The sequence below is a fragment of the Lacerta agilis genome, chromosome 1, assembly GCF_009819535.1.
Source record: "Lacerta agilis isolate rLacAgi1 chromosome 1, rLacAgi1.pri, whole genome shotgun sequence".
Lineage (NCBI taxonomy): Eukaryota > Metazoa > Chordata > Lepidosauria > Squamata > Lacertidae > Lacerta > Lacerta agilis.
Window position 1 is genome coordinate 106,695,343 of NC_046312.1, and position 26,393 is coordinate 106,721,735.

The 26,393-nt window shown below is 41.1% G+C and overlaps 1 protein-coding gene across 1 annotated transcript in view; it reads left to right on the forward strand.

Annotated features, from left to right (window-relative positions):
- Positions 1-26,393, forward strand: part of LOC117056138 (sodium channel protein type 2 subunit alpha-like) — a 97,779-nt gene that overhangs the window by 60,109 nt on the left and 11,277 nt on the right. Inside the window, exons 11-21 of the mRNA XM_033166294.1 lie at positions 1,246-1,539; positions 3,447-3,794; positions 4,186-4,318; positions 5,472-5,710; positions 6,140-6,313; positions 7,389-7,745; positions 8,824-9,303; positions 18,440-18,560; positions 19,654-19,808; positions 21,408-21,581; positions 23,373-23,495. Coding sequence (XP_033022185.1) covers positions 1,246-1,539; positions 3,447-3,794; positions 4,186-4,318; positions 5,472-5,710; positions 6,140-6,313; positions 7,389-7,745; positions 8,824-9,303; positions 18,440-18,560; positions 19,654-19,808; positions 21,408-21,581; positions 23,373-23,495 — 2,598 coding nt within the window. The remainder of the gene's footprint in view (positions 1-1,245; positions 1,540-3,446; positions 3,795-4,185; positions 4,319-5,471; positions 5,711-6,139; positions 6,314-7,388; positions 7,746-8,823; positions 9,304-18,439; positions 18,561-19,653; positions 19,809-21,407; positions 21,582-23,372; positions 23,496-26,393) is intronic.

Below are 26,393 nucleotides of genomic sequence, written 5' to 3' on the forward strand. Positions count from 1 at the left end.
GTGGCGTGTAAAATCTGTGAAGGTGCTTTTAGCTAGTTAACACCACCTGCATGTGAGCTTGAAGCATTTCAAGATGGCTGCTGGGTAGTAGACATTTACTCAGACATTATGACAAGTAAATTAGATTATGACAAGTCAACCTTTAGGGTAGGGGTCAGCAACCTTTTTAAGCCCATGGATCTCATTTCAGAAGTGGAGAAACTATTGTAGGCATATCCACTTCACTCTGGAGAAAACCAAACCCATCCATACAAGCCTACGCAGGCAACATTCCCTCTCCTCAAAGCGCAAAACCACCCACACAAAACCAACCAGGCAACATGCCTCCCTCCCAAAACCAAACTCCATACAAACACCCCAAACACCCCAAACACCCCCAGGCAACACAGCACATCCACCCACCTCACACACAAAAAAGAAAAATAATAAGAAGAAAAGAACAGACTGTGAAGCCTAGGCTAAGAAACAAGAGTAGGCATGGCAATTTCTTTTTCATGCTGCAAAGGACTTCTGTCTCCCACATGTTTTGTGGGGCCAGTTTCAATACTCTTTTACACTCTTCTTCCGTGGAGAGTTATGCTCACAAGAGGAAGGAAGGTGCACACCTGTTGCTCTGGAGGGTATTTCTCTTCTCTTGTAGGGCAAGACAGCCATGCTGAGAGTTAGGCACAACACTTCCTCTTGTGAGCAGCTTTCAAGGAATGAGGCATTTGCGGTGATTCTAGCCTGCTGGGTTTAAGTCCTTATGCCTGGGACTGTGACAAAGGCCTCTTCATCCCTTACCCATAAGGAAAGATTCCTCAAGTGAAATTCAGCCATGTTAGGGTGTACCTGGTGAGGGCGAGCTCTGTCATGTGGCTGGGTGGCATAACCTGTTTCAGGTGGCACCATGAGTGGGGGGGGGGGACAGCTGAAGGAAGGAACTGGTGTCTGAATGTTGCACAATACTTTTTAAAGTGTTGGCCAAAGCCTGAGAGAAGGGGGCGCCCCTTGCTTCAGGCAGAAACATGTCAGCACTGAGTCTGGCATTCTGAGGTAAATTTGGCGAGGTCCTGGAAGGCCTTTTGGAATTTGGAATTTGCTATATTGCCTTGTTGAGATGCTTCTTCTTATGTAGTATGTGGGATTAGTGTCATGAACATCAAACTCATCTGCTTTTTTAAAAATAGAAACCCTGGGAATACATTAGTATTAACGGATTAGCATTGTGCGCCTTAAATGTGTTTAACTTTGGTTACTCAACAGGCAGCTGCTTTAGCCATCGCCACAGGTGAATCTAGAGAGTTCAGTGAAGTTGGTGGTGTCGGAGGGTTCTCTGAGAGCTCTTCAGTGACGTCAAAGCTGAGTTCAAAGAGTGCTAAAGAGAGGAGGAACAGGCGGAAAAAGAGGAAGCAGAGAGAACAATCCGAAGGAGACGAAAAAGATGAGGATGAATTTCACAAATCTGAATCGGAAGACAGCATCCGAAGGAAGGGCTTCCGATTCTCTATTGAAGGGAACCGACTGACTTATGAGAAAAGGTTCTCTTCCCCACACCAGGTAGGGAGAAAGTATCCTGGCCTGTCTGTGTACCAACTAATATCAGGCCAGGTGGAAATTGCTCAGCCTTCCTCATGTATGTATATTAAGGGGGATTTTTGACCCCAAAGGTCTACTGATCCTTTCCAGACTTTTCCCCCCAATCTGAAATTCAGTTCTCCACATTACAACAGCAAAGTGCCTTTCAGGGTTGCCATTTTTCAAAAAGTGAACATCCAGGCACAAATATCCAGACAGAAAAGTTGTTGAGCTTGCTTTCCCCCCTAAAAAAAACAAAAACGTGTTGAGCCAAGAGGATGTTTTTGAGCTATTTTTAAGGAAAATCAGCAAAAACGACACTGCCGATATGGGTTGTCATTTGACATTTCCACCCAGACACTGCTTCTGACTGCAGTATTCCGGGTATTTCCAGGAAATTCCGGATGTATGGCAACCCTATTTCAGCAAGACACTCCCTTCCTGACTGCACCCACTTCACCCTCCTCACGACCTTTGCTGCTGTCCCATTCACTGACTTTTCCCTCTGGGCTTAATCGTGCCCAGAGAACGAGGCATGCAGATGGCCACCCATCTCAGTGCTTGCTTGCTCTGAGAGGGTGAGGAAACAAGGCAGCAGTAACAAGGAGCAGGCGCATCAGTGGCAGAGGGCTCCAGTGGTCAACAGTGACCCCTTTGCTGAGGCAAGGGCTTTAGCAGGTGAGCAGCAATGCCTGTCACTGACACCACCCCGGGAGCACGCCATGGTTAGCTGGGATTCTGTCCATTTATTGTTTCCCTTCTAAAGAATGGAGGACGATGAGAAACAGTTCCACAAGGTGGAGACGTTCCCTGTAATCAAGTAGAACTGCCTAATAAATATTAGTTTAATATTTTCCTGTGTTAATATTGATACAGATCGCTCAGGTGCTCTGGGGCAAGTCCCTAAAAAGCATCTGTGTTTCAATAATTCCTCTGTAAATTGGTGGAGGGAGGTGTAAGGTCCGTGTGGTGGTTGCTCGCGAGTAACGAGGCAAAAGTCCTGCCCGTCTTTTAACAGGTTTATTGTGCATACTATGTACAGTGCAAAGCTACAATTTCATGTCTGTATCAGTCGCTCGCAGAATCCGGGAGTGGCCCCTTCCGGTTGCGACCCCAACATAAGAATTTCGGCACCCCCAGTCTCCACCTCCCCTCCTTGCGTTTCACCCCTCTGCACGGTTCGGGCGACGGAAATGGCATGTCTCCCTCATCGCCTGTCAGGCGAGAGGAGCGCAGGGTCTCTACAGCATCCCCAGAGCCCCTGGTCTCCTGCCCTTCCCCACTGGAGACGTCGCTGTTTCCTCTGCTGGAGGAGGTGCTGCTAGTCAGGTGGGGCCGGGGCTCCCTATAGCCTCCCGAAAGCCCTTCCACAACCTTGCGCTGAACCGAAAGCCCTTCCACCACCTTGCGCTGAACCGGGGACAGTTCCCTGACAGGAGGGAAGGAGTTTTTCAACACAATCCTTTAATTGGTAATGATTTCTAGGTAATTGGGTTTGGTGATTACTGTCGTGATTTTAATGGTAGCCTGTTGATGCAGCTACAATGGTTCTTTTGGTTTTCCTACAATTTATTTTCAGATTTTTTAATAATGTTATCTGTAAGGTTCATGATTGTGATTCCTTCCTCCCTTCTTTCTGTGATGTTCTTAGTGTTGTTTCCATGATATTTAAGTGATGTTTCCTTCTGGGTATTTTACAGCCCCTTTGTAATATGAATTGTTATTTTCTTCTTAATCATGTTCCAGTGGCGTCTTACAATCTTGTAAAAACATTGGATTTCAATGTACATGTCGAACATCGGCATTTCACTATGCTTACGATGTCTTGGTCTTGCACATGGCTTCCAGGAGTTTCTGATTTGGGGTTGCTTCCTCATTTCCCCTCACAGTCTCTGCTGAGCATCCGTGGCTCCTTGTTCTCCCCAAGGCGCAGCAGCAAAGCGAGCCTTTTCAGCTTCAGAGGCCGAGCAAAGGACATCGGGTCGGAGAACGACTTTGCCGACGACGAGCACAGCACCTTCGAAGACAACGAGAGCAGAAGGGATTCTCTCTTTGTCCCTCACAGACATAGTGAAAGGCGCAACAGTAACATCAGCCAGGCCAGTCGATCATCCAGGATGGTACCCGTGCTTCCTGCAAACGGGAAGATGCACAGCACCGTGGACTGCAATGGGGTGGTCTCCTTAGTTGGTGGGCCTCCAGCTCTGATGTCACCCACTGGGCAGCTTCTGCCTGAGGTAATAACAGATAAAGTAGCCACTGATTTGAAACTGTGCAATCGTTCGGCCAAGGAACTTCATTCCTTTCTGTGGAATGAAGCTTGCTTGGACTACTGCAATGCGCCCTACATGGGGGGGCAAGGGGGGGCTGCCTGGTGGTACCATTGGGAGAGCAAATGTGTCTCTGGAGGTCCCACCTTGCCACCACCCTTCCAGGAGGGCAGTAGTGTAGCACATTTCCACCACAGTGGTTGCCCCTGCTTGATAGCATCAGTGGGACTTACCGCCAAGTAATATTTATGACTTGCAGCCTAAAGAAGATTTGAGTAACTTCATCTTCAGTTTGTGGGTATTCTTACGGGACCAAAGAGATGAGAACTGTTAACATTCCTAAGTATTTCGTTTTCAGGGCACCACTACAGAAACAGAACTAAGAAAAAGACGCTCCAGTTCTTACCATATGTCTATGGATTTTCTGTCTGATCCTACTGCAAGACAAAGAGCAATGAGTATAGCCAGCATACTTACCAACACAATGGAAGGTATGTAGAATCCTTCCAAAATCCAGTGGATGAAAACTTACCATTTAGAAAACAAACAACAAAATGTCCGCTTAGTTATCTGCTTCTGTTTGGCTGCCTGTTATGATCTCTTTATCCACAACCATTATTTTACTCTTCTGGTAGTTATAAACCATTATGTTATGGCCATTGACTTTTGTTCCCACAACCATTCTAAATCTAGGAGGGGAGAAGCTCTTGTTTTACCAATTTTAGTAAATGTAAATACAGTGATAATACAGAAATTACGATTGACGAACGTGGTGCAACAGAATATTCCTGTGGGCCAGAGCCACTGAACTGTTAAGTCTCTGCTAAGCAAAGTTGAGCAGTGTTGAGTCACATTGATTTCAGCAACAGATTTACAATACAATCCTGTGCATGCGTACTCAGAAGTAAGCTCCACTTTGTTCAGTAGGTAAATGCATAAGGTTGCGGCCTTAAGGACAAACAAGTGTCAAATACTCAAAACCCCCCCATTCCTACCAAGGAGCTTTCCCTAGGTATGCTCTCTAGGTTAAATATCATATTGATAGCTAGGTGCCCAGTTTCTGGGCAATTTGATATTTGTATCTAGGAATCTGAAGGTGGCATCTGGGAGTTTCAAATATTTTTCAATTTCTTCTTAGGCACTGCCATTTGTTTAGACAGCTAAAGCTTTGTCCTGGTGACATTGAGAGCTGAGGAAGTAAAGGAGGATTTTAATTGGCTCAGTTGAAATATCACATCAAACCATGGTTTCTGCTAGGTACCCACACCATGGTTTGAGCTTCCAGGCACACAACAGGGAAACAATGGTCTAGAGTGCTTTCATTTCCCACATATTCACTCCCATCTCCATGGTACAGCGGCCTCTTGAGACTGCAGTGGCACTATGTGGGATTTGTCTGTGGCTTGTGGATTCAGATATAACAGCAACCCACTAAACCCAAACTGTGGTTTGCAAGCCAGCACATACAGCTTTGGTTTGATATCCTGGTTTGGTGAAGGTTAAACTGGGATCAGAATGCCAACACCTTAATGAATCATACTACAAAATACACATTGTAGAAAAAAAATCTGTACCACATAATTATGAGTTGAATATATAAAGTGGATTATTTCTATTTTATGCATTCTTTTTTCTCTCTTCTAGAACTTGAGGAGTCCAGACAGAAATGCCCTCCCTGCTGGTACAAATTTGCTAACATGTGCTTAATCTGGGATTGTTGGCCGCCATGGTTAAAAATAAAGCATATTGTTAATCTGGTAGTGATGGATCCATTTGTTGACCTTGCTATCACCATCTGCATTGTTCTGAACACCTTGTTTATGGCCATGGAACATTATCCCATGACTCCTCAGTTTAACCATGTGCTGTCTGTTGGAAATTTGGTAAGTCCTTCATAGTATAATAAATAACAGAAAGCAAAAAAAAAAAAAGTCAATTTATTTCACTTGGTTTACTCTGTTGGACTTCGTTAGATATCACCCACTGAAATAATTACGAAATTGCTTGGGTTGGATTGGGTCTGGATTAAGAGCCTAACTACAAATTACTTTAAATTTGCTGTTTGAAGTGGTGTCAGCAGTTTTGAAAAAGTAAAACCAAGCACTGGAACTTGTATGAGGAAAAAAGATTGGGCCTGTATGAGGAAGGAAGATTTAAGCCTGATCAAGTGGTTCACTTCTGGAGGGTTGTTTTCCCCCCTTAATATAACAATATTTTTGATGCTGTAGCTCTTCGTCTCTGCTCGGCAAACATTTGATGAATGTGATCATTGTTATCTGGGATGGATGACAAATAGTATTTTTTGTGTGTAGGTGTTTACTGGCATCTTCACAGCAGAAATGTTCCTCAAGATAATAGCTATGGATCCTTATTACTATTTCCAAGAAGGCTGGAATATTTTTGATGGCATCATTGTTAGCCTGAGTTTGATGGAGCTGGGTCTTGCAAATGTGGAAGGGTTGTCGGTCCTAAGATCCTTCAGGCTGGTAAGTACATCAGTAAGGTTTCAAAACAACTTTTGATCATTATATATAGATTCATAATTTGATTGGTGTACAACAGGGCACTCCCACCACATATGGAAATATCTGCCTCCAGCCTTGACAACCACCCAAACCCTATTGTATGATCATTTTGGCAGAAAGTTTTTCAAGAAATTTTTGCTGTAGTACTGGATATTATTCCAGTGGACCCAGGCTCAGTGCTGTTATCCATTTTCCCAGGAACCATGCAGAATATAAATTACAAATGTACATACTATATACATTTTACTACTCGTGCATGATTTTTTTAAAAAAAAATCGCTCAGGAACAAATCAGCAGGTAATAATGTAATATTCTAATAGCACACCCCCAAACATGTTTGCTTAGAAGTTTAAGTGTTACTCATTCCAAAGTAAGTGAATATAAGATTGCAACCTACAGCTATTAATCATTCAAGTCACTGAGACCTATCTGCTTTGTTCCCTTAATGCATGAGGAGTAAAAAAAACCACTGGCCAGATTCAACTAAGTAGTTCTGCTAGTGGGAGACAGCACAAGAGCTCATGCTAGCACAATGGGGCTTCCCTTCCTCTCCTTTCACTTCATGCCCCTTGTGCCCCCCCCCAAATATTTTTTGGGCTCTGATGCACCCAAGAACCTCCAGAACACAGCACTGGAGCAGAAGAGGGAGGTCCTTCTGTCAGGCAGACAACAATGCTGATCGAATGTTTGTGTCAGCACAACATTCAATTCTTCCCATTGTGTCTAATGTTTTCCATATTAGAAACTGGCTTTTAAAGAAATGCAGCATCCTAATTCTGCTACTAGAAAAATGTGCTCTGCTAATCAGATTTAGTCACTAGGAGAAGTCTTGCATATGTGTAAGCCTAAATTATTTAATCTGCAATGCAAGTATTTGATTAAATATTTTAGGCCCAATTACCGGTACCTATGAATAAAAAAATACACATTGTCAGCTTTCATCAACCTACTTCCTCCAGAAGACAGCTCTTATATTAATTGAAATGTAAATATAATGAATAATAATAGTGATGCCTCCTTACTCTTACTTTTCAGCTTCGAGTTTTCAAATTAGCCAAATCTTGGCCCACATTAAATATGTTGATAAAGATTATTGGCAACTCAGTGGGTGCTTTAGGAAACCTGACCTTGGTGTTAGCCATCATAGTCTTCATTTTCGCTGTGGTTGGCATGCAATTGTTTGGCAAAAGCTACAAGGAATGTGTCTGCAAGATCTCGAACGACTGTGAACTTCCACGCTGGCACATGAATGACTTTTTCCATTCTTTCTTGATTGTATTCCGAGTACTTTGTGGAGAATGGATAGAAACTATGTGGGATTGTATGGAAGTTGCCGGACAAACAATGTGCCTTACTGTCTTCATGATGGTCATGGTAATTGGAAATCTAGTGGTATGTATCAAACAAATATATATTGTTTCTGCAACGCAAGATTCAGTGTGTAGAGCAAATAACACACAGACTGTAGCAGGTTTCACATGACCTCAACTCTTACTGGCTATAGCTCCCAAAGATTGACGTGGCATAAGTCACCATGCAGTCCACCTGTTGGCTGACAGTACCATCCAAACTTGAGTGCATGGATGACGTTGCAAGGCTTCCATGGAACCCGGGTCCACCAAGGTGCAAACCTATACAGTGTTCCCAATGTGCAACCCAAGAGTGTGGCATCTGGGCCAACTCCCTGAGTTGGGTTTGGGTTGAGGCCCGAAGCAACACTTCAAGACCCCTTAAGAGTTTCCCCCCAGTGGAGAAAAGGATGCCCACCCCCATTTACCTCTCCTATGGATGCAGCCAAATGCCTCCAGGATATACAAATTACTGTGGTGGTTAAAAGAAACAGCTAAATAAAATGTGCCCCCAGGAAAGGATCAGTCTGAAATGCATCAGGCCTGAAATAAATCTTTCCTCAAACCCCTGGAATTCCTTTCCCTTTTTTCCTTTCTAGTGCCCGTAATAAGAAGTTGCAAGAAGCATGTAGGGGGGGAACGTGGATGAATGCTGCAGAAACTTAGAAATGTGTGTGAAAAAAAGAATGAAGAGAGCTGCGGTGAACAGACTCTTTCCCCTCCTTGTTCTCAGTTTGAGATGCCTTGTTAGTTTCACCTCAACAATGAAGAGGCTTCTCCATACAAAAGCTTTCTACCACATGTCCATTACATGTTCTTTCCACACAAAGAAGGAGGCCTTAGGTCATGTTTTGCAAAGCTGAAACTTCATCTTCAGGTAGTAGACCCTAGGACACCTTCAGCTTAGAGCTGGGCTAGGAAACATGGGCTGCAACTTCCATCATGCTGTCTGGAGCTGATGGGAGTTGGAGTCAAACAGCAGCTAGACTTGGAAGCATGACATAAGGATGGCTTGGCAGGATAATAATTAGGATACAAAATTGTTACATCCAGAAAGGAATTATTGTCATTTAAATTGTGCAATATATGTAGAACCTCTTGTCATCTTTTTGCCTTAATAGGTTTTGAACCTGTTTCTAGCCTTACTGCTGAGCTCTTTCAGTTCAGACAATCTTGCTGCTACTGATGATGACAATGAAATGAACAATCTCCAGATCGCTGTGGCAAGGATTCAGAGGGGAGTCGATTATGTGAAAAGAAAAGCATATGAATTTGTCCAAAAGGCCTTTGTGAGGAAACAGAAAGCTTTGGATGAAATCAAACCACTCGAAGATCTGAACAACAAGAAAGACAGCTGCATTTCTAACCATACCATAGTAGATATTGGCAAGGACTTTAACTATCTGAAAGATGGCAATGGAACCACCAGCGGCATCGGCAGCAGTGTGGAGAAATACATAATTGACGAAAGCGATTACATGTCATTCATAAACAACCCAAGTGTAACTGTGACTGTGCCCATTGCGGTTGGGGAATCAGATTTTGAAAATCTGAACACCGAGGAGTTTAGCAGTGAGTCAGATCTGGAAGAAAGCAAAGAGGTACGTTTAGGTTTAATACACAACACTATATTGCTTCAAAATGCAGTCCTTTTAAATACATGACGTTCCCATTTGAAAACAAGAATCTTTCCCATGGCATTTTAGTGTTTTACCACCAGTGTGAACAAGTGATATGTCGTGATATTTCATGTTTCTAAATGCAAAGGTAGAAGACAGTGATTTTTATTAACACAGTTGTTTGTTATGGGAGTTGAAATACTCTAACCCCTTCTTTGAAACAAAATAAAAAATAAAAAAATTCCTTCCAGTAGCACCTTAGAGACCAACTAAGTTTGTTCCCCACTTCTTTATTTTATCAAACCTATATAATAAATGAGAATCAGTGATAGTTTTGTAGGCTTGTAATTAAATTCCTTTATTTGCAGTATAATTTCAAAGGGCATTAGGGCAAGATTGCCCACAGCTAATCATCTAATTTATCTAACGTGACCTCTACCTTATCACTGAGTTCCTTGGTGTCAAACTTGACCTGCCCTAGAATTCTAAGCTGAAAGAAGACAGGATATTTAGAACAAATATCTATGCTATGGGAAAAACCATTTTTGGACACGATAATTTGTTAAGTTAGCTGTAGCCTCCCTCAAACTGTGAACAACCCCCACTGGATGCAAGAATGTGTTGGGGAATCTCCCCACCTAGAGTAAATGCCTGAGATGTAGACATTTTGGGTTAAGAAGACCACCCCCTACCCACCCATTCCCTCAGTATAGATTTTCTACCACTTTCCTCAATAATATTTGGGATTGAGCAATGGCAGGTAGAATTCTGGGTGGCATGGACTAGTCTCATATTTTATTTTAGTCTTGAAAAAACTAGGTTAGCCTTCAGCAACATGGCATCCTCCAGATGTTTTGGTGAAAGCTGATCTAGAGAATTATTTGGGGAATTGTGCTCGTTGTCTGCCTGGCTGTTATATTTGGAACTGGGGATATCCCCTCTGCACAAAGATAAAATTAGTGATCCACGGATGCAGAGGGAAGGGAGGAAATTTTTCACACACGATATGGTTCTTGCATTACATTCCTGGAGTTGTTGCTTTTTAAGCACTTCTGTGTTTAGGGTTGTCTGGTCCCCAGCAGCACAAAACCCCCCAAAATGTTAGACAGGGAATTGTGATGAATTCAAACCATTATTCTGCTAAAATATTTTACTATTCATACACAATGTCAGGACAATGAGGACAGATTACAGCGAACTCTAAACTACAACCATGCCATAGTCTGAGCCAATTACCCATTATGTGGGACTTCCATTGTTATAATTCCATTATTCCTCATCCCCCCCCCTTCTTATAAAATAGCCATAGCCTGGCCTAGGCAAATCTGGGCTGAGGGGGTGATGTTTGGGACTTTGCTCAAACCACAAACCCTATCCAGATAATAAGAGCATAGCTGCTAGTAGCCACAGAGGGGGGAAATTGTGGTCATCACAAACGTACCTAATAATAGGGGAGTAATTTCCTGTGCCAGCACAATCTGCTCAAACTGCTTGGAATTTGTATGCTTGCATACCTCAAAACCCTTTAGCTGCCACCTACTCTCAGACAATTAACATCCAGTGCAAAAACCTGGAACCCTATCTGTTGTACGCTTTCCGTATGTGGCCCAATGTACCCTGGTTTGATTGGTGGAGGGGGCGCAAGACGGTGAGTTTGACGGGTGAATAGGTCTGCCTTAGGAAAAGCTGGTTAGGAAAGAAGATGGCCCCACTCATTCCATGACCTTGTTCACACAAAATGATAAGGTATAGTTATTGGAATTGAGCAGCTTGATACACAATCCAGTGCACATTGCTCAATCACTCCTATTTTGTTCCTCCTCTAAAGCTCTGGCTTGTCATTACATTAGAACTGGGATTGTGCTTGTTGCTCCATAGTTAGCTATGATCAGCAAGCTAACAACAAACCATGGCTTCATTTGGGCTTATTAGGAAGAAACAGCCCACAATCATAGTCCATTCATAATGACAAGCCAAGATTGCTTGTTGGGAGCAATCAGGAGCACTGTGGCACCAGCACAAAGTTTTATCTAAATAAGCTATTTTCCATGGTTTATTGGTCTTCGGACCTATGAATAACAAAAAAAGTGTTGCTTTCCACAGTGTCATTTAAGATGATTTTAAAAAAAATCTAATTCTAGGAATCCGGATGAGTTATAATGTATTTGTTCAGATTAAGAAATTTTAGAAGACATTTATTTATTAACTTTGGTAAAACTATGTCATAGTTTTGTTAAATGAAAACAGGAGGGTTCCATTCCAAAGGTATTTGTGAATGTTCCAGCCTTGTGTGTGACCTTGAAACTAATTTCAGGTTTGTGATTTGAAAATCCAGTCCAGCAAGTCAACGCAGCTTCTGCAGGCATCTTCTCTGTTTTAGGATCCAGCTTCTAATTCTAGCAACATTTAACAGTGCATGATTTTGAGGGACATTTTTTATTAAGGCAATGAATACACCTTTTTCCTGTGTTATTTTAGATGACGTACACTTAATACCTGTAAGCCAAGTCATACATAATAATAATCCAAAATCAAAAGCAGAGATACTGTTTTATAAACTTCATGTCCTACCATTCTTACTTCTCGCAGGATTAAAATCAAGCTGGATCATTCAAGAATGCAGCTCTGGTGCTTTTTGTTTTTACCAGGCAGAGCAACGAGCAGCATCAATTTTACACAGGTTACCTAAGCAAGTTGTTCTACCTCTATGTGATCACCTTTTAACTGGATATGGATTGGCTTGCATGCTACTCAGCCATCTTCCTTCCCCCATCCATTGCAATATTAGAAAGCTACACGGCTGCTCTCTGCAGAGTCAGGTGACTCGCATCACAGCATGGGCAGGCAGGATTGGCAACTCCAACATTTGTAGGAATTCAGACTCCAGTTAAGCCGCACTCTTTAGTTTCATGCAATTTTATAGCAAGAAGGAGGAGAAATGCATGCAATTTGTTCAACCTGAAAAGCATTTGTTTCGCTAGGTATAACTGGGAGACGAAGTACGTTGAGCAAACAAAGGGATGAATTGCTTAATCCAAGGGTGGGGAACCTTTTCATCCTGCAGGTCACATCATCTCAAAGGAAACTTGCTGGAAGACAGAGGCCACTGGTGTTTGGGGATTTCTGCACAGCCTGGTAGGAGACATGGCCTGAGGATGCCACCCAGGGCCCAAAAGGGAATCCTAGATGGCTAAATTTTGCACCTGGGTCTGAGGTTCCCCACCCCTGTCTTAATCAAGCCAAGGGGTATTTTTATACTACTGTACTTACAATTAATGTCGTTGGGTGGTGTGCATGATTTCTGAGTTTATAATGAAAATAACTAGCCTTTTTTTTTGCAAGCTAAAATGTGTGTGTGACCTTATAGCCTGCCATTAAGCTGTACAACAAATACAAACAGATAACACTTCAGCAACTTTTTGAAACTTTGTCACGCAAAACAAAATGCGGGGGAAATTCGACTAGCGAAACACTACTGCTGCAGGTTAAACAACATCCACCCTGCAGCTGCAAGCACAACAACAAAAATACCCTCCACCAGGTGCTATTTTCATCAGGAGGGAAGGCTGATCAGAAATAATAGTTTCAGAAGAGGGGCAATTTTTTTTTAAAAAAAAAGTTTTTTTTTTTTTTTTAAAAGCGAAAAACCTCACCATAGTCATGATACTGATCCGTCCTATGTATGCTATTTTAATTTTTTAAAATGATTTACACAATGCCAAACTACACATAACACATAGTTTGGCCCTTTAAACATATGTCCCAGTCTTGGGAATAATAAGCACTGGAAAAAGGGTGGACTACTTTGCAGCTATGTAAAACAGGACCTGAAAAGCATCCAAATGGGGTGGCATGTATCCTTCCACAGGCATTGCCTGCTGGGTGTGATTTTCCTTCCCCCATGTTCATTCACTACAGTGAAGCAACATGCATAAGTGTGTTGCTGATTGCTGTTGCCGGATATTGGTGTCTGTGCCACTTGTATGCAAAAAAGGTTTGCTGCAAACTAAGAAATCACAACTTCCCTCAATTTAAGGGGATTTTTCTCTGTAGGTATATGATAAGCCCAAATCATTTTAAATCAATTTGTATGTGTTTGTCTTCTCCTACCATTCCTTTAATAGCTCCCTCCACCTCTTTCACTTAATTTCCATAGCATGGCAGGTTTTGAAAATCAGTTTTAATTAAAATAAGATACTGAGATCATTTGCAGATGCTCTGCTTAGTAGTTTTCCAAAAAAAATTTCAAAAAAATGCTTACATTTCAAAGGAGCATGCAAGTTATGTAAATTGATGCAAACGTGGGGTTCATGCACAGTTGTTATTGTTTAAAACATAATTAAATAGTCTTGGTTTTTTTGTTGTTGTTGCATCCCGAAATAATTCCACGTTGACCATACTTATTTCTTATTTTAGTTTCAGTTTTATAATTTAAAAAGCACTTCCCTTTAGCATGGCCAGATGAAAATGGAGACCAGATGCCTGTATCTTTAATAAGTGTGTAGAAGAGGGAATTTCAGCACTGTGGCTTGCATGACAACCTGCTGAAATCCCATCTTCTACCCAACTATGAAAGGGCCAGTATGGATCTGCCCACCCTACTTTTTTGTTATAGCATCATTACTGTATGAAACCATGATACAGCTACCAGTAAATCAGGTGTGTACATGAATAACAGTACCTCCAAACTTCTTCACATTTGTAAACCTTGTTTGGTATATTAAAAGCTGGAGGCATTCAGAACCAAAACCAATTTAGAATGTTGCTAGATTGTGCTTATTTCTTCTGTTAGCAGCATACCTTCTGATGCATCTAAGATGCCCCCCCTCCAAAATACCCAGAATATTAAGGTTTGTACAGTATCTGAATTCTAACAAATTAACCATCCTTTAAATTGTGGCATACTTTCCATAGCATATTGGTTTTTTTGGGGGGGGGAATATTGCTTTATCATTATGTTTTTCCTGATATTCTATATTGCAAAGATAGAAAGATGGGGCAGAAAAGTACTGTGCATGCTTACTCAGAAGTATATCCTACTGAGTTCATCCTCCCAGGCTTCTTGCCCAGAAAATGGGCAAATGTACATAAAAGCAATGGGAACAACAATTACAGTCTTTCCAGTCTGATGTACCTTTAGTGAAACTGGATTTATGTCATTCTACAGCTCAACTCAACACTTGTTACCTTTTGGGAACCACCAACACAAAATAGTATACCGGTATTTCCTTTAAAGAGGTGCTGCTATGTGCCCTATTACACTCTCTTAATTTTTAATCAATTCAAGTCCAGTCAATCAGACCCTTCTACCTAAAATCTGGAAGGTGTCCCTTGTAGAAACTGGCAAAATAACCGTGTGATATTCCCTGTGTATATTCATAATGCACATCCTCAAAAGACAAGTGACGTTGCAGTTCAGCTCTGCCACATTGCTACGTAAGGGCTGGCTGGGCTTCTTTTGGAGGAAAGGTAGCAAATAAATAAATAAAATAAGGAATGATTTTATATAAACCATCATTTCTATATACTGTAGCCAAAGGTGCCACAATGTACAGCAACTCAGAAATGAAAACTCTTAATGACTTGCCTATAATTTTTGGTTCTGTCAGTGCGATAACACCTTATCGCAAACTTCCTTTTAAAGTACTGGAGATTCAAAATGGGCAGATTTAAAGAGAGTGCTTTCAACATAACCAGTGTGCACTGTATAAATCTCTGAATGTGCCTTTCTTACTTTTAACACCAACTCCCCCAATCCTGACCCCCGACAATCCCAGGCTTTCCTCATCATATGGGCAGATGGCACTCTCTGGTTTTAAGCATACATATTATCTTTGAATAAGGTGAACAAATGTCACGAACCTGGGATACTTTCTCTTTCTAAGTTGCTTGGGTACTGCGCAGTGTCCACTTCAGGCTCGGTTAACTAATAAGATTGTTGTTATTATTATTATTACAGCCTGTTGCAAGAAACATGCCAATTTCTCACTGAGAAGAAACCCGAAAGGTTTAATTTACAGTTCATGAAATGTAGACTTGTACCCCAACCAAGATGAATGTAAAGTGGCTGTTTGCGTTTCAGATAATGGTATCTTAGACTTTTGCCTGATCATTGTGTTTGCATGTGAAATGTCTAATATACTAATTTGATGAATGAACTACACATAATTTCAAGGATTGAAAAAAAGACTGAGATTTGTATTTGTTTATTCTTTGGACTTAGCTGCTCACAATGCAATACATATAAGTTACTAAACAATTTTTTTCTTCAAAAAAAAAGGAAAAAAAGAACAACATAAAGATTTCTCTTTATTTTCTGAATAGACTCATCATGATTTTGGCTTACTTTTTTGCTTTTTGCTCTGCTAATTCTGCAGCATCAATGCTAAAAAAAAAACACCCACCCCTGCAGGTTGGAATGATGCAAGCAAAATAGTTTACAATTTCAAACTATTAAAAAAGTAGAATGTTATGGTTCTATATACATCTATTGACTAAGCATGAATTGCATAGATTATGTATGATAGGTGTCTATGATTCAGTCTGTCAGTGGTTTATAAGCACAGGAGCTCTATTTATACATAGAAGCTCCACATGGGCATCAACATCAGAATTCATTGCCACATGATCTGCACGTGCGTTCCATGTGCAGATGGACTAAGCCCATCAATTGGAATGAACAGGGCAGTCAGTGCATACCAAAAATCTATTTGTGCATCTGAAGTATTAAATTATACTGTACTTATTATGCTACTGGATTTCTTGGGATTTAGGTATGCATAACTGCACTATGTAAGTACCTGAGCCTGAACATCTTTACCTGGAAGCCATTCCCTTTGATTTTGGTTGAACTTCATTTCTGAGCATATACTTTGTACCAGTTTATGATTTGTGGCCATTTCTATAAAACAGTGCTCAGCCGAAGCCTTCTCTAATCTCCACTTAGAATAGATGGCTGCTTATCAAGGGATACCGTTGCAGTGAATTTTCTGCAACTGTTTTCCTCTATTTTGTGGCAAAGAGTTGTGATTTATATACATTTGCACTTTATAAATGATATTGTACACCAGTTGTTCCTAAGTACAAAATATATCCTTTGAAGCTGCACTCAAGAGTGTGCTGGACTTTCCCAACATTGATCCCTCTCCCCCTGCTTGATAAAATGCCACAATATGCATTTTGCTACAAGGTGGCTAAGATCATACTATCGGGAAGCTGTTTACTGGTCAGTATTAGTAAATGATTAATCCCAGGTTTTATTGTTCTGGGAAAAACAGGTATGTTGGAAGTACTGTACTGAGATAGCCCATTCTAATTTTGGATGGTGTGGTTACTGTTTTTTATATTATCTAAAACTTTCTTTTGTCATTGAACAAGAGTGCAATGCTTGCAGTCCCCTTATACTATAATTGTGTGAATATTATGTTGCTTTATATGGTTCTATACAGCTAGTGTACGTGGGGATAGCATCCGTTCCCCGTTGACCTTTATTTTGTTTATTGACTTTAAAGTGCATTAAAAATTGAATGTGTGTTTCCTCTGGAAGTGTAAAAACTAACAACAGTTTTTGTTTCCTATAAAAACAAAGGACTCAGATGAACAAAAAGATTACCTTGAATCTAATTCTGTTGCCCCTCTCCCTGATAGTACCATTACACAGCTTTTTTAAAAAATAAAAACAATACAAAACAGAGAGCAGATTATAAATTATATTCTGATGAAATCAATAGAACCTGTTCCTACCTCCTTGAAATCAATTTTTAAAACCCATGAAATGCCAAATAGTCTTCTGAAACAAAGTAATTTTATTGATCCAGAAGTTAGTCAAACCACCAGAAAATTGACTAGAAAGGGCTGATTGGTAGAAACAGCTTGAGGACAATCTGAGGCCTTTTCATTTTTAGTAAGTTCAGAATGGTCACCAATTCTTTCTGCTGCTCAAATAAAATTCAAACTGGAACACCGCAAAACTGGTAAAGTACTTTCTTCATCAAACTAATATTTTAGCTGGTTAAGAGTTCGTGAAAAGCTTGATTCCGATTAATAATGCCGACAGCTTCTTTTTTTGGAGTATTATGTAAAGAATGATCTTTCTATAATAGTACATTGACACCAGTATGCGTTATTCACCATCTCTGCTTACATCATTCCCCACATAAAGATAGTTACTTACCAATGCAGCCATTTACTGATGTTATACACTCCCATGGTAATAACATTATAGAATGCTACAGAATGCGATTATCAGCTCTACTTTTATTCACTATGGTACTCATATTTGTCTACTGCTGCCAGTGCAGCAGCCTGCTAGCTTTCCTTAATCACATCAGGAAACCAGTCGGAAGTTTGGATGACGTCACTTTTCATTATTGGCATAATCTCTTCCCCTCCAAAAATAGCATTATTATTATTTTTTAAAAAAAATTGTGTTTTGATTGCTATCGTAAAAAATACACACGATTATCTAAATACTAACGAGGACACATATGTGTACCATGCAAGAATAAAAAGTAGTTTTTTTAAAAAAAATGCACACTCAGCTGTGCAAGTGCATTGGCAAAAGAGAATGCGAAATAATGGCTCCCGCTCTGGAATTAATAACGCTGCTTTCCTTTCTGAAACTTAGAAGTACTTATACACTGGTGATTTGTCTTTTCATGTCAACAGGAAGTAAAGGGTTAAACATAGTTTGCATCATATGCATACTGTACCTGCATCTGACATGCAAATGCTTCCCTTCAGTTTTTGCCGTAACTTGGGGGGAATTCTGCAATTCACGGTGCTCTCTCTCTCTCTATCTATCTATCTTACCAATTAGTGTTACTTCAGAACTGTCAGTTCAGTATGTGGCTTGGTTTCTTAGCCAATTGGTTCAAAATGGTGGTTCCTTCTATGAATATACCGAAAACCTTCCATGGGGGGGACGGGACACCCGTTTGATGTGGTTAATAATACTTATGGCCTCAAATACAGGAAAGCAAACTGGCCTCCGCAGTTCTGCTCTTCATTTGAGAGCTCTTAATTACACAGAGAGCATTTTGGAATGCATTAAGTGCAACCCAGTTCTGTAACAAATAGAATGGTAATTAACAGTTTCGCACGGGGCTTTTATTTGCAGAAACTAAATGCATCTAGTTCATCTGAAGGTAGCACAGTTGACGTTGGAGTTCCCCTAGTTGGGGAGCAACCTGAAGCCGAACCAGAAGAATCTCTTGAACCAGAAGCCTGTTTTACAGAAGGTGAGGAATATAAAAAAATTGAAACTACTTTGTTTTGGGGAGCATTTTGTTTTTGGTTATCTGTATTCCTGCCCTGTTATGCCAGCAATGATATAAGTTGTGTTGTGCATAACGTTTGTTCCAACGTAAACACTGTTGGTCTGTTACCCAGAGTTGCTTCTTGTGACCCAGCAGTCCTATGAATATTTGACAAATTTCTCACATCCAGCTTACAAAAAAAAATCCTAGAAAAAAAATCCAAGTTAATATACATTTATGCGTTGTGTGTTTTTGTTTTTTCATTTCACACTTATGAAGTCCTGTGGAGGCAATTTTTTTGTGGGAAGAATTAATCTTCTGACGCTACTTCCCAACTGCACACTGTTAGCTTATTCTTAATGAGGAAGAGTTGTGTGTGTTTCATTCAAACGTAATCAGGCTTACTATACAGAGCACAAACAGGAACACAAATTGCTTTAATCATCACAAGAAACAAAATGCTGCAGTCTGTAGTGTGCTTCTAGTCAGGGTGCCAGCCAGCCAGTCAGTCATGCCTTCTTTCAGGATGCACAGTTGCATTTCTCAATCTCAAATTGTCAGCCAGTATTCTGTAGCCACTTGAGTATGCTCAGTCTTCCTCATCGGGCTGCCCTATTTCTTAAAAGAAATTGTACTTCTTCAGACTGTAGGGTTCTGCAAACTTTAGGGTTCCCCCTACCCTGCTGGTTCCTCACTCTTGCGAGTGAATGGTGCCATTTTGTTTCTATAAGAACCCACGCTCAACAGTTGTATTGTACTGGGACACAATGTACATACTGTATTAGTATACAGTGAAATAAGTAGATCTGTTCCAAATGGGATCCACTTGGAGATTTCATGGCATGTAAAATAGATTAAGCTGGCCTACCTTCCTTCCCCCACCCCCCTCCTCGAACAACTGAGCCGACTTGAGTGAGTTTTAATTTTAATGGACAAACTATTTTAGGACTGTATTTTAGTACAGAATATATTCTACTCAAGACTGACCATAGAAAATGTTGTTAATTAACTGTAGCTTCAGAATAACTTACTATGCTACTCTCGTTTGTCACATCCTCCTGCCGTATTTTGCCAGGCTGTGTTCGGAAATTCAAGTGCTGCCAAGTCAGCTTAGAAGACGGGAAAGGAAAACTATGGTGGAATCTTCGGAAGACCTGCTACAAAATAGTAGAACATAATTGGTTTGAGACTTTTATTGTCTTCATGATTCTTCTCAGCAGTGGTGCTCTGGTAATTTTGAAAGCTGTTCTTTACCGCAGAACCTTAGAGAGCAATCCATAGAGTTGTGTCAGGGGAGGGTGACCAAAGAGGGAATTACCACCTTTTCCAGTGCTCTCTTGAGTTCACACACTGGCAAGGCAAAAGGGAGGAAAAATTCATGTTCAGGAGGCTGAGTTAGTTTTCACTACTGGTGCCAACTATAGGGGACCCTTTCAGGGGCCTAGCACCCAATAATAATAATAATTGGGTGCTCGGCACCCACACTACGGGGCTCCAATGCGACCTCTGAGGCAACGTTGGAGGCCTCGTAAGGCCTCGTACGTAGCTTCCAAGACCCTGCAAGACCTCAGAAACAACGTCCAAGGCCCTGCCTGTCACGGTGTTATGTCGCAGGTGCCATTGGGCACCCATAAGGCCCAAGCTGGTGCTCCTGGTTTTTACCTGATCTCCTTGGTTTATTTCATTTCCATTGTTTCCAATGTTTATACGTTCTTTCCAATGCCTGGGCTATTTATGGATAGCTTTACACCATCACTATCAATGAGTCAGGGCTACACTGTCCACTGACAGAAGGAGTTGGATTAGGGTAGCACATAGAACAAGAAAGGCAAAGTGGGCCAAATAACATGAAGATACGGGAAGAAGGAGTGGGAGAAACCCAGCCAGATGGGCGGGGTATAAATAATAATAATAATAATAATAATAATAATAATAATAATAATAATAATAATTATTATTATTATTATTATTATTATTATTATTATTATTATTATTTCTGCTAAAATCTGTTGACATAAACTGAAACAAGTCTTGACATACCTGGCAGGTGTATCTGGGAACACAAGAGTTCCAACATACATTTTCTGTACTACTTTATTCCTCAATAGTACTTATCTGGAACATTATGTGTAGATATGGGTACTGCACTTTAAGAAGAATGTAGGCAAAACAAGGTGTTCGGAGGAGGGCAATGAAGATGGTCAAGGGCATAGAAAACAAGTACTATGAGAAAAAGCTGAAAGAACTGGGTACATTTATTTTAAAGAGGAAACATAGTAGTACTTCACCCAAATTCTTGAAGGGTGGTCTCATACAATAGGATAAAGTCACAGAAGACTTTGGTTGAACATTAGGAGAAACTTCTTAATGGTAAGAAGTTCAACAGTGGAGATGGGACAGCCATCAGTTTGGAACGTTCCAACTGTAGATTTTGTGCATTGTACAGGTGTTGCACTAGAGATCCCACAAGGTCCTCTCCAACAATGTGACTCTTAACTGCTGAATAATAATAATTCTGCAGAATGGAGGAAAGGAACACAGGGAGCTGCTTTGGAAGGTTAAACGATGTCCATCTAGCCCAATATTTTCTACTGTGGCTGGTAGCAGCTGTCCAGGGTCTCAAAAAGACCCATTACTTGCTACCTAAACATTGTAACTTGGTGCTCCTGTGTGCAAAGCACATTTTCGTTCCTTCCCCCATGAATGTCAAACAACAGAGAGGAAGAGGGGACTGAAGTTTCAAATACTAGAAAGGGAAACACAAATATTTCAAAGAATAATGTCAAACTAAAATCCATCAAGTGTGTGTTTATTTGTATTTGTCTACAGGCTTTTGAAGACATATATATTGAACAGCGCAAGACTATCAAGACCATGCTGGAGTATGCTGACAAGGTCTTCACATACATCTTCATTCTGGAAATGCTTCTGAAGTGGGTGGCCTATGGCTTTCAAACGTATTTCACCAATGCCTGGTGCTGGCTGGATTTCCTCATTGTTGATGTACGTATTCTTTTTCTATGAGTTGAATACGCAATCTACCTTTATGAAAAGGAGTTATGGTGAATTAACTACAGTTACTGTGCCATGGATCTATTTTTTTTTTTTTTTGCATGAATTGTGGGGTAAAGTGAACACATTTGCAAGGATCATGAGTAACTTTAATCCAGAATTCCATCAAAGGAAGGTATAATGTGAACAAAAGCAGTGTGGCTACTGCTTGCAGAAACCAGGGATGTAACGACTTCCAGAAAATAACCATTTGGGCCTTAGTAGTGTGGTAATCTGGCTGGGGTAATTATTTTCGTACTGCAGCATTGACGGAACCACTCCAAACTAGTACAAGCTGAATTTATCAGTTAAACAGAAGAAATTGCTATATGAATTTAATAAAAAAAATGTGTTTTCCCTCCCCCATGTCATTAAGAAAAACTTCAGAGATAATGAAATCTATATCTACCTGTAATGGCATGGCCCAAAGCTAGATCCAGATCCATCCACTAGCATTGTCTGTGCACACACCTTTTGGGGCTATATTTTGGAATCCATGGTAAAGTTGTGGATGGTGTCCATAGCAAAGCTCTGGATTGTAGTCAACATGGATATATACAACAGGGAAACCTACACACTTAGTCATCCATGGATTGAGGACCCTAATGCCATGGGTGCCCTGATCTGATGGAAGCCTATATGCATAGGTGTCTACGTATGAAAACTCCTCTTTTGCAGTTGTCCATGTTCAACATGTGGAAGTTGCAGGTGGGGCTGGGGAAGCTGCACAATGTTTGGGACAGGGCCAGCAGCAGGGCTCTGCATCCACTTCAACACACGGAGGCCCTGTTGCGTGACTGGTGCAAGAAGGGGGCTTTGGTTAGAAAACACTGCTGTAAATCCCTTGCAACAAGCTGATTGCAGCAATTTGCATAAACTGCCATGCAGCCTGACATAACATCCCAGTTCAAAAGAGAGGCACTTCTGCTTTGTCTTGCACCTGAACGCAAAGAACTACATGCATAATTCAGGGTTTGAAAATTATGCCCTGGAACAAGTGGCAGGCATTTTAAGCATGGTCTTGCAGCTCCCCTTAAAAATGGCATTAGTGTTGCTCAGTCTAAAATCGAATTATGTAGAAGCACTTTCCCTGAATCCAGAAGAAGCTGTTCACTTTGTAGAAACAGTGTGCATGCCTTTACCCTTCCTGCACACAAGACACCTTTAAAATGCCGAAATATGTTCCATTGCATATGTTCCTCCAACATTTCTCCAGTGAAAATAGGGACGTCCCATTCCGTAATGATAATTTTACTGTTTATACCACACACATTTTACTGGCAGCTTCCAACATATATAAAAACATAAAGAAACATTAAACATTATTTTTAAATCCCTATACAGGATTGCCTTCAGACAGCTCGGGGGTTGGATAATTCCATACCCTCCAACATTTCTCCAATGAAAATAGGGACATCCTAAGGGAAAGTGGGACGTTCTGGGTGGGATTAAATCAGAAACCAGGATGGCTTCTCTAAATCAAGGACATACCTGAAAGTGGCAGATAACCTGTTTAAATTCACTAGCTGGGCCAAGGCAAAATTCTTTTTCAAACTCTTCTATAATGAGAATAACTAAAGCATTTACCTTTGTGTCCGTTTTGTCATGAAGTGCCCTTTGAGCCATTTGTTCTGCTACAGTGAATGACTGAAATGATCTCTGCAAAGTTATAGAAAAAGTATGTGCTGAGTCTTATATATGTTATATAGCTTACAAATTAATTTCTTTTTTCTTCATGCGCAGGTCTCTTTAGTTAGCTTAACAGCTAATGCCTTGGGCTACTCAGAACTTGGCGCCATTAAATCACTGAGGACTTTAAGAGCTTTGAGACCCCTAAGAGCCTTATCACGATTTGAAGGAATGAGGGTAAGAAAACATGAAAAGAGCTTAACGTAACGTACGAAACCATCACGATCATCTTCTGGGTGGCATATTAAGAATATGAGGAGCAAAGTTTTCGGTAGAAATCTAGGACTTTACAAAGTGTTCCAGGGCAGCAAGCAGCTTTCTCTCTCAACCTCTCTGCAACTTGAGAAGTACAATACCAGCCTACCTGCCAGGATCTTACAGCATAAACTCAGCTAAACTATATAAATGTCACTAATTAATATATCACTAATTCCTTTTAAATAGTTTATTTTTTAGAAAGCTAAACTTCAGTTCCTCTCTTGCATTATTTCACTTTCCATATTTTTTAATTAGCTCTGAATTGTCAACTTCTTGATTATATTTTAAAAGCTTGGTTTTAAGTATCTGGTAATCTTACCTTGATGCATCTAAATGCATGTGCACATGCATATGATTTGCAGGCGTATGTATTAATAATACATATTACACAACACACAATAATACATGCGTATTAATAATACATATTGGGAGGAACTCAGTGTAGCGCTAAGGAGTTTGTTCCATCAAATCTTAACAGTCATGGGATCAGCCGATAGGTCCTCTTATGAATCAATATCTGTTAGAAATCAGAAGGTGGAAACAGAAGCTTTCATAATGGTGAGTGGTAAGCAGTGAGGCTTGCAAAGACCTGGAATCAGGTTGCAGTATCCAGATTTACAGATAACACCCAATGACTGAGAATGACAAAATCCCAAGAGTGCCAAAAGGAAGAAGAAATCCTCTATAGCTTTCTTGTACTTAAACTGAATGTTTGCATTCCTATTCTGAAACCTTTCACATTTTGATAATGTACACCAGAAGGTTTTTTTAACATTCAAAAGAAAATAACTGCACTAGCCTTCTGTTTAATAATAATAATAATAATAATAATAATAATAATAATAATATAGTATTTATACCCCACCCATCTGGCTGGGTTTCCCCAGCCACTCTGGGGGGGGGGCTCCCAACAGAATAAAATATCAATATTAAAAACAGAAAATAATAATGATAATAATAATAATAATAATAATAATAATAATAATAATAATAATAATAATAGAAATCTCTGATATATGTGTGCTATTCTACATTGGGCATGGCCTCCTAAATTTAAAGTACTGGTAATTGGCATGCCTTTTGCCTCCTCGAGTGCCACCTATCCCTGGGGCCCTACACTCCACATTTCATGCTGGCAGATGATAGCATATCTCTGGCACCATGTTTTGAGCTTGTCAAAGGATTCATACCGCAAGGGAGTGGTGTTGCTGCAGGACTCAGAAAGGGGTGGAATGTAGGTCAGCTTTTGAAATGCAGCAGTAATGGAGGGAATAATATGACCGATCATGCAGCTAAAGGAGAGGCGTATTTCTCACAAACTCTGCACTGCCTGTGCCTTGAAGCCAGCTGTCTACTACACCGTGTAATAATACTTTTATTTGTCTGTCTGTGTACATGTGGATTTATTTATTTATCACCGTTTTTAAAAAGAAGATGGGTAACCTTATTTTTTAAGAGAGGTTGAAAATGAAATAAAAGTGTGCTAAACAATACAGTCTTACATTAAATGCTGGCTGTTGGGTGCTTACCAAAATTAAAAATGAAGCAGAATTTATCGTTTGCCAACTGGAGCCACATGGGTCACTCAAATTGAGCCGTTCATTCGCTTTCCAATTCTACAACTCTGATTTGCACTATTGGCACTGGTGCAGATGCTAACCAAGAGTCTTAAATGACCAGCATGGCTGCAGCCTGCATATCTTACAAGCTCCAGCCACACAGAAGTGTTTTCCTTGCTAACTATGTTACCAGGGTAACATATTAACCAGGCTGCGAAACTATGCTTCATATACAGTGGTACCTCGGGTTACAGACACTTCAGGTTACAGACTCCACTAACCCAGAAATAGTACCTCGGGTTAAGAACTTTGCTTCATGATGAGAACAGAAATTGTGCAGCGGCGGCAACGGGAGGCCCCATTAGCTAAAGTGGTACCTCAGGTTCAGAACAGTTTCAGGTTAAGAACGGACCTCCAGAACAAAGTAAGTTCTTAATCCGAGGTACCACTGTACTTCTACTGCTTGTCTATGGCAGTGTTTTTCAACCACTGTTCCGCGGCACACTAGTGTGCTGCGAGATGTTGCCTGGTGTGCCGTGGGAAAAATTTGTTTATTTGATTCCTATTCAAGAGAATTACTTTATATATAGTCAATATAGGCACAGAGTTAATTTTTGTAACATTTTCTAATGGTGGTGTGCCTCGTGATTTTTTTCATGAAACAAGTGTGCCTTTGCCCAAAAAAGGTTGAAAAACACTGGTCTATGGCACAATGACTATCCTTCTCAGCTGCCTGCAGAGATTTCTATGAAACACATGGCAAAAGTGATCTACCGTATATCGCGGCGTATAAGACGACTTTTTAAGCCCGAAAAATCTTCTCTGAAGTCGGGGGTCGTCTTGTACGCCGGCAACATCATGACCCGGAGTTCCGCCCCGCCACTGGCTGCATGGAGCCTCTCCCCGGCGCTTCAGCCGCCATGGAGCCCGGGCTGGGCGTGGGCGGCAAGCGCGGAGGCTTCCTGTGCGGCGACGGGGAGCTTCTCCCCGCTGCCCCAGGCGTCGCTACCGACGCCTCAGCAGCCGCGGAGGCCGTCCTGCGCTTCAGCAGGAAGCGCGGAGGCCTCCTTTGGGGCGACGGGGAGCTTCTCCCCGCTGCCCCAGGCGTCGCTACCGACGCCTCAGCAGCCGGGGAGGCCGTCCTGCGCTTCAGCAGGAAGCGCGGAGGCCTCCTTTGGGGCGACGGGGAGCTTCTCCCCGCTGCCCCAGGCGTCGCTACCGACGCCTCAGCAGCCGGGGAGGCCGTCCTGCGCTTCAG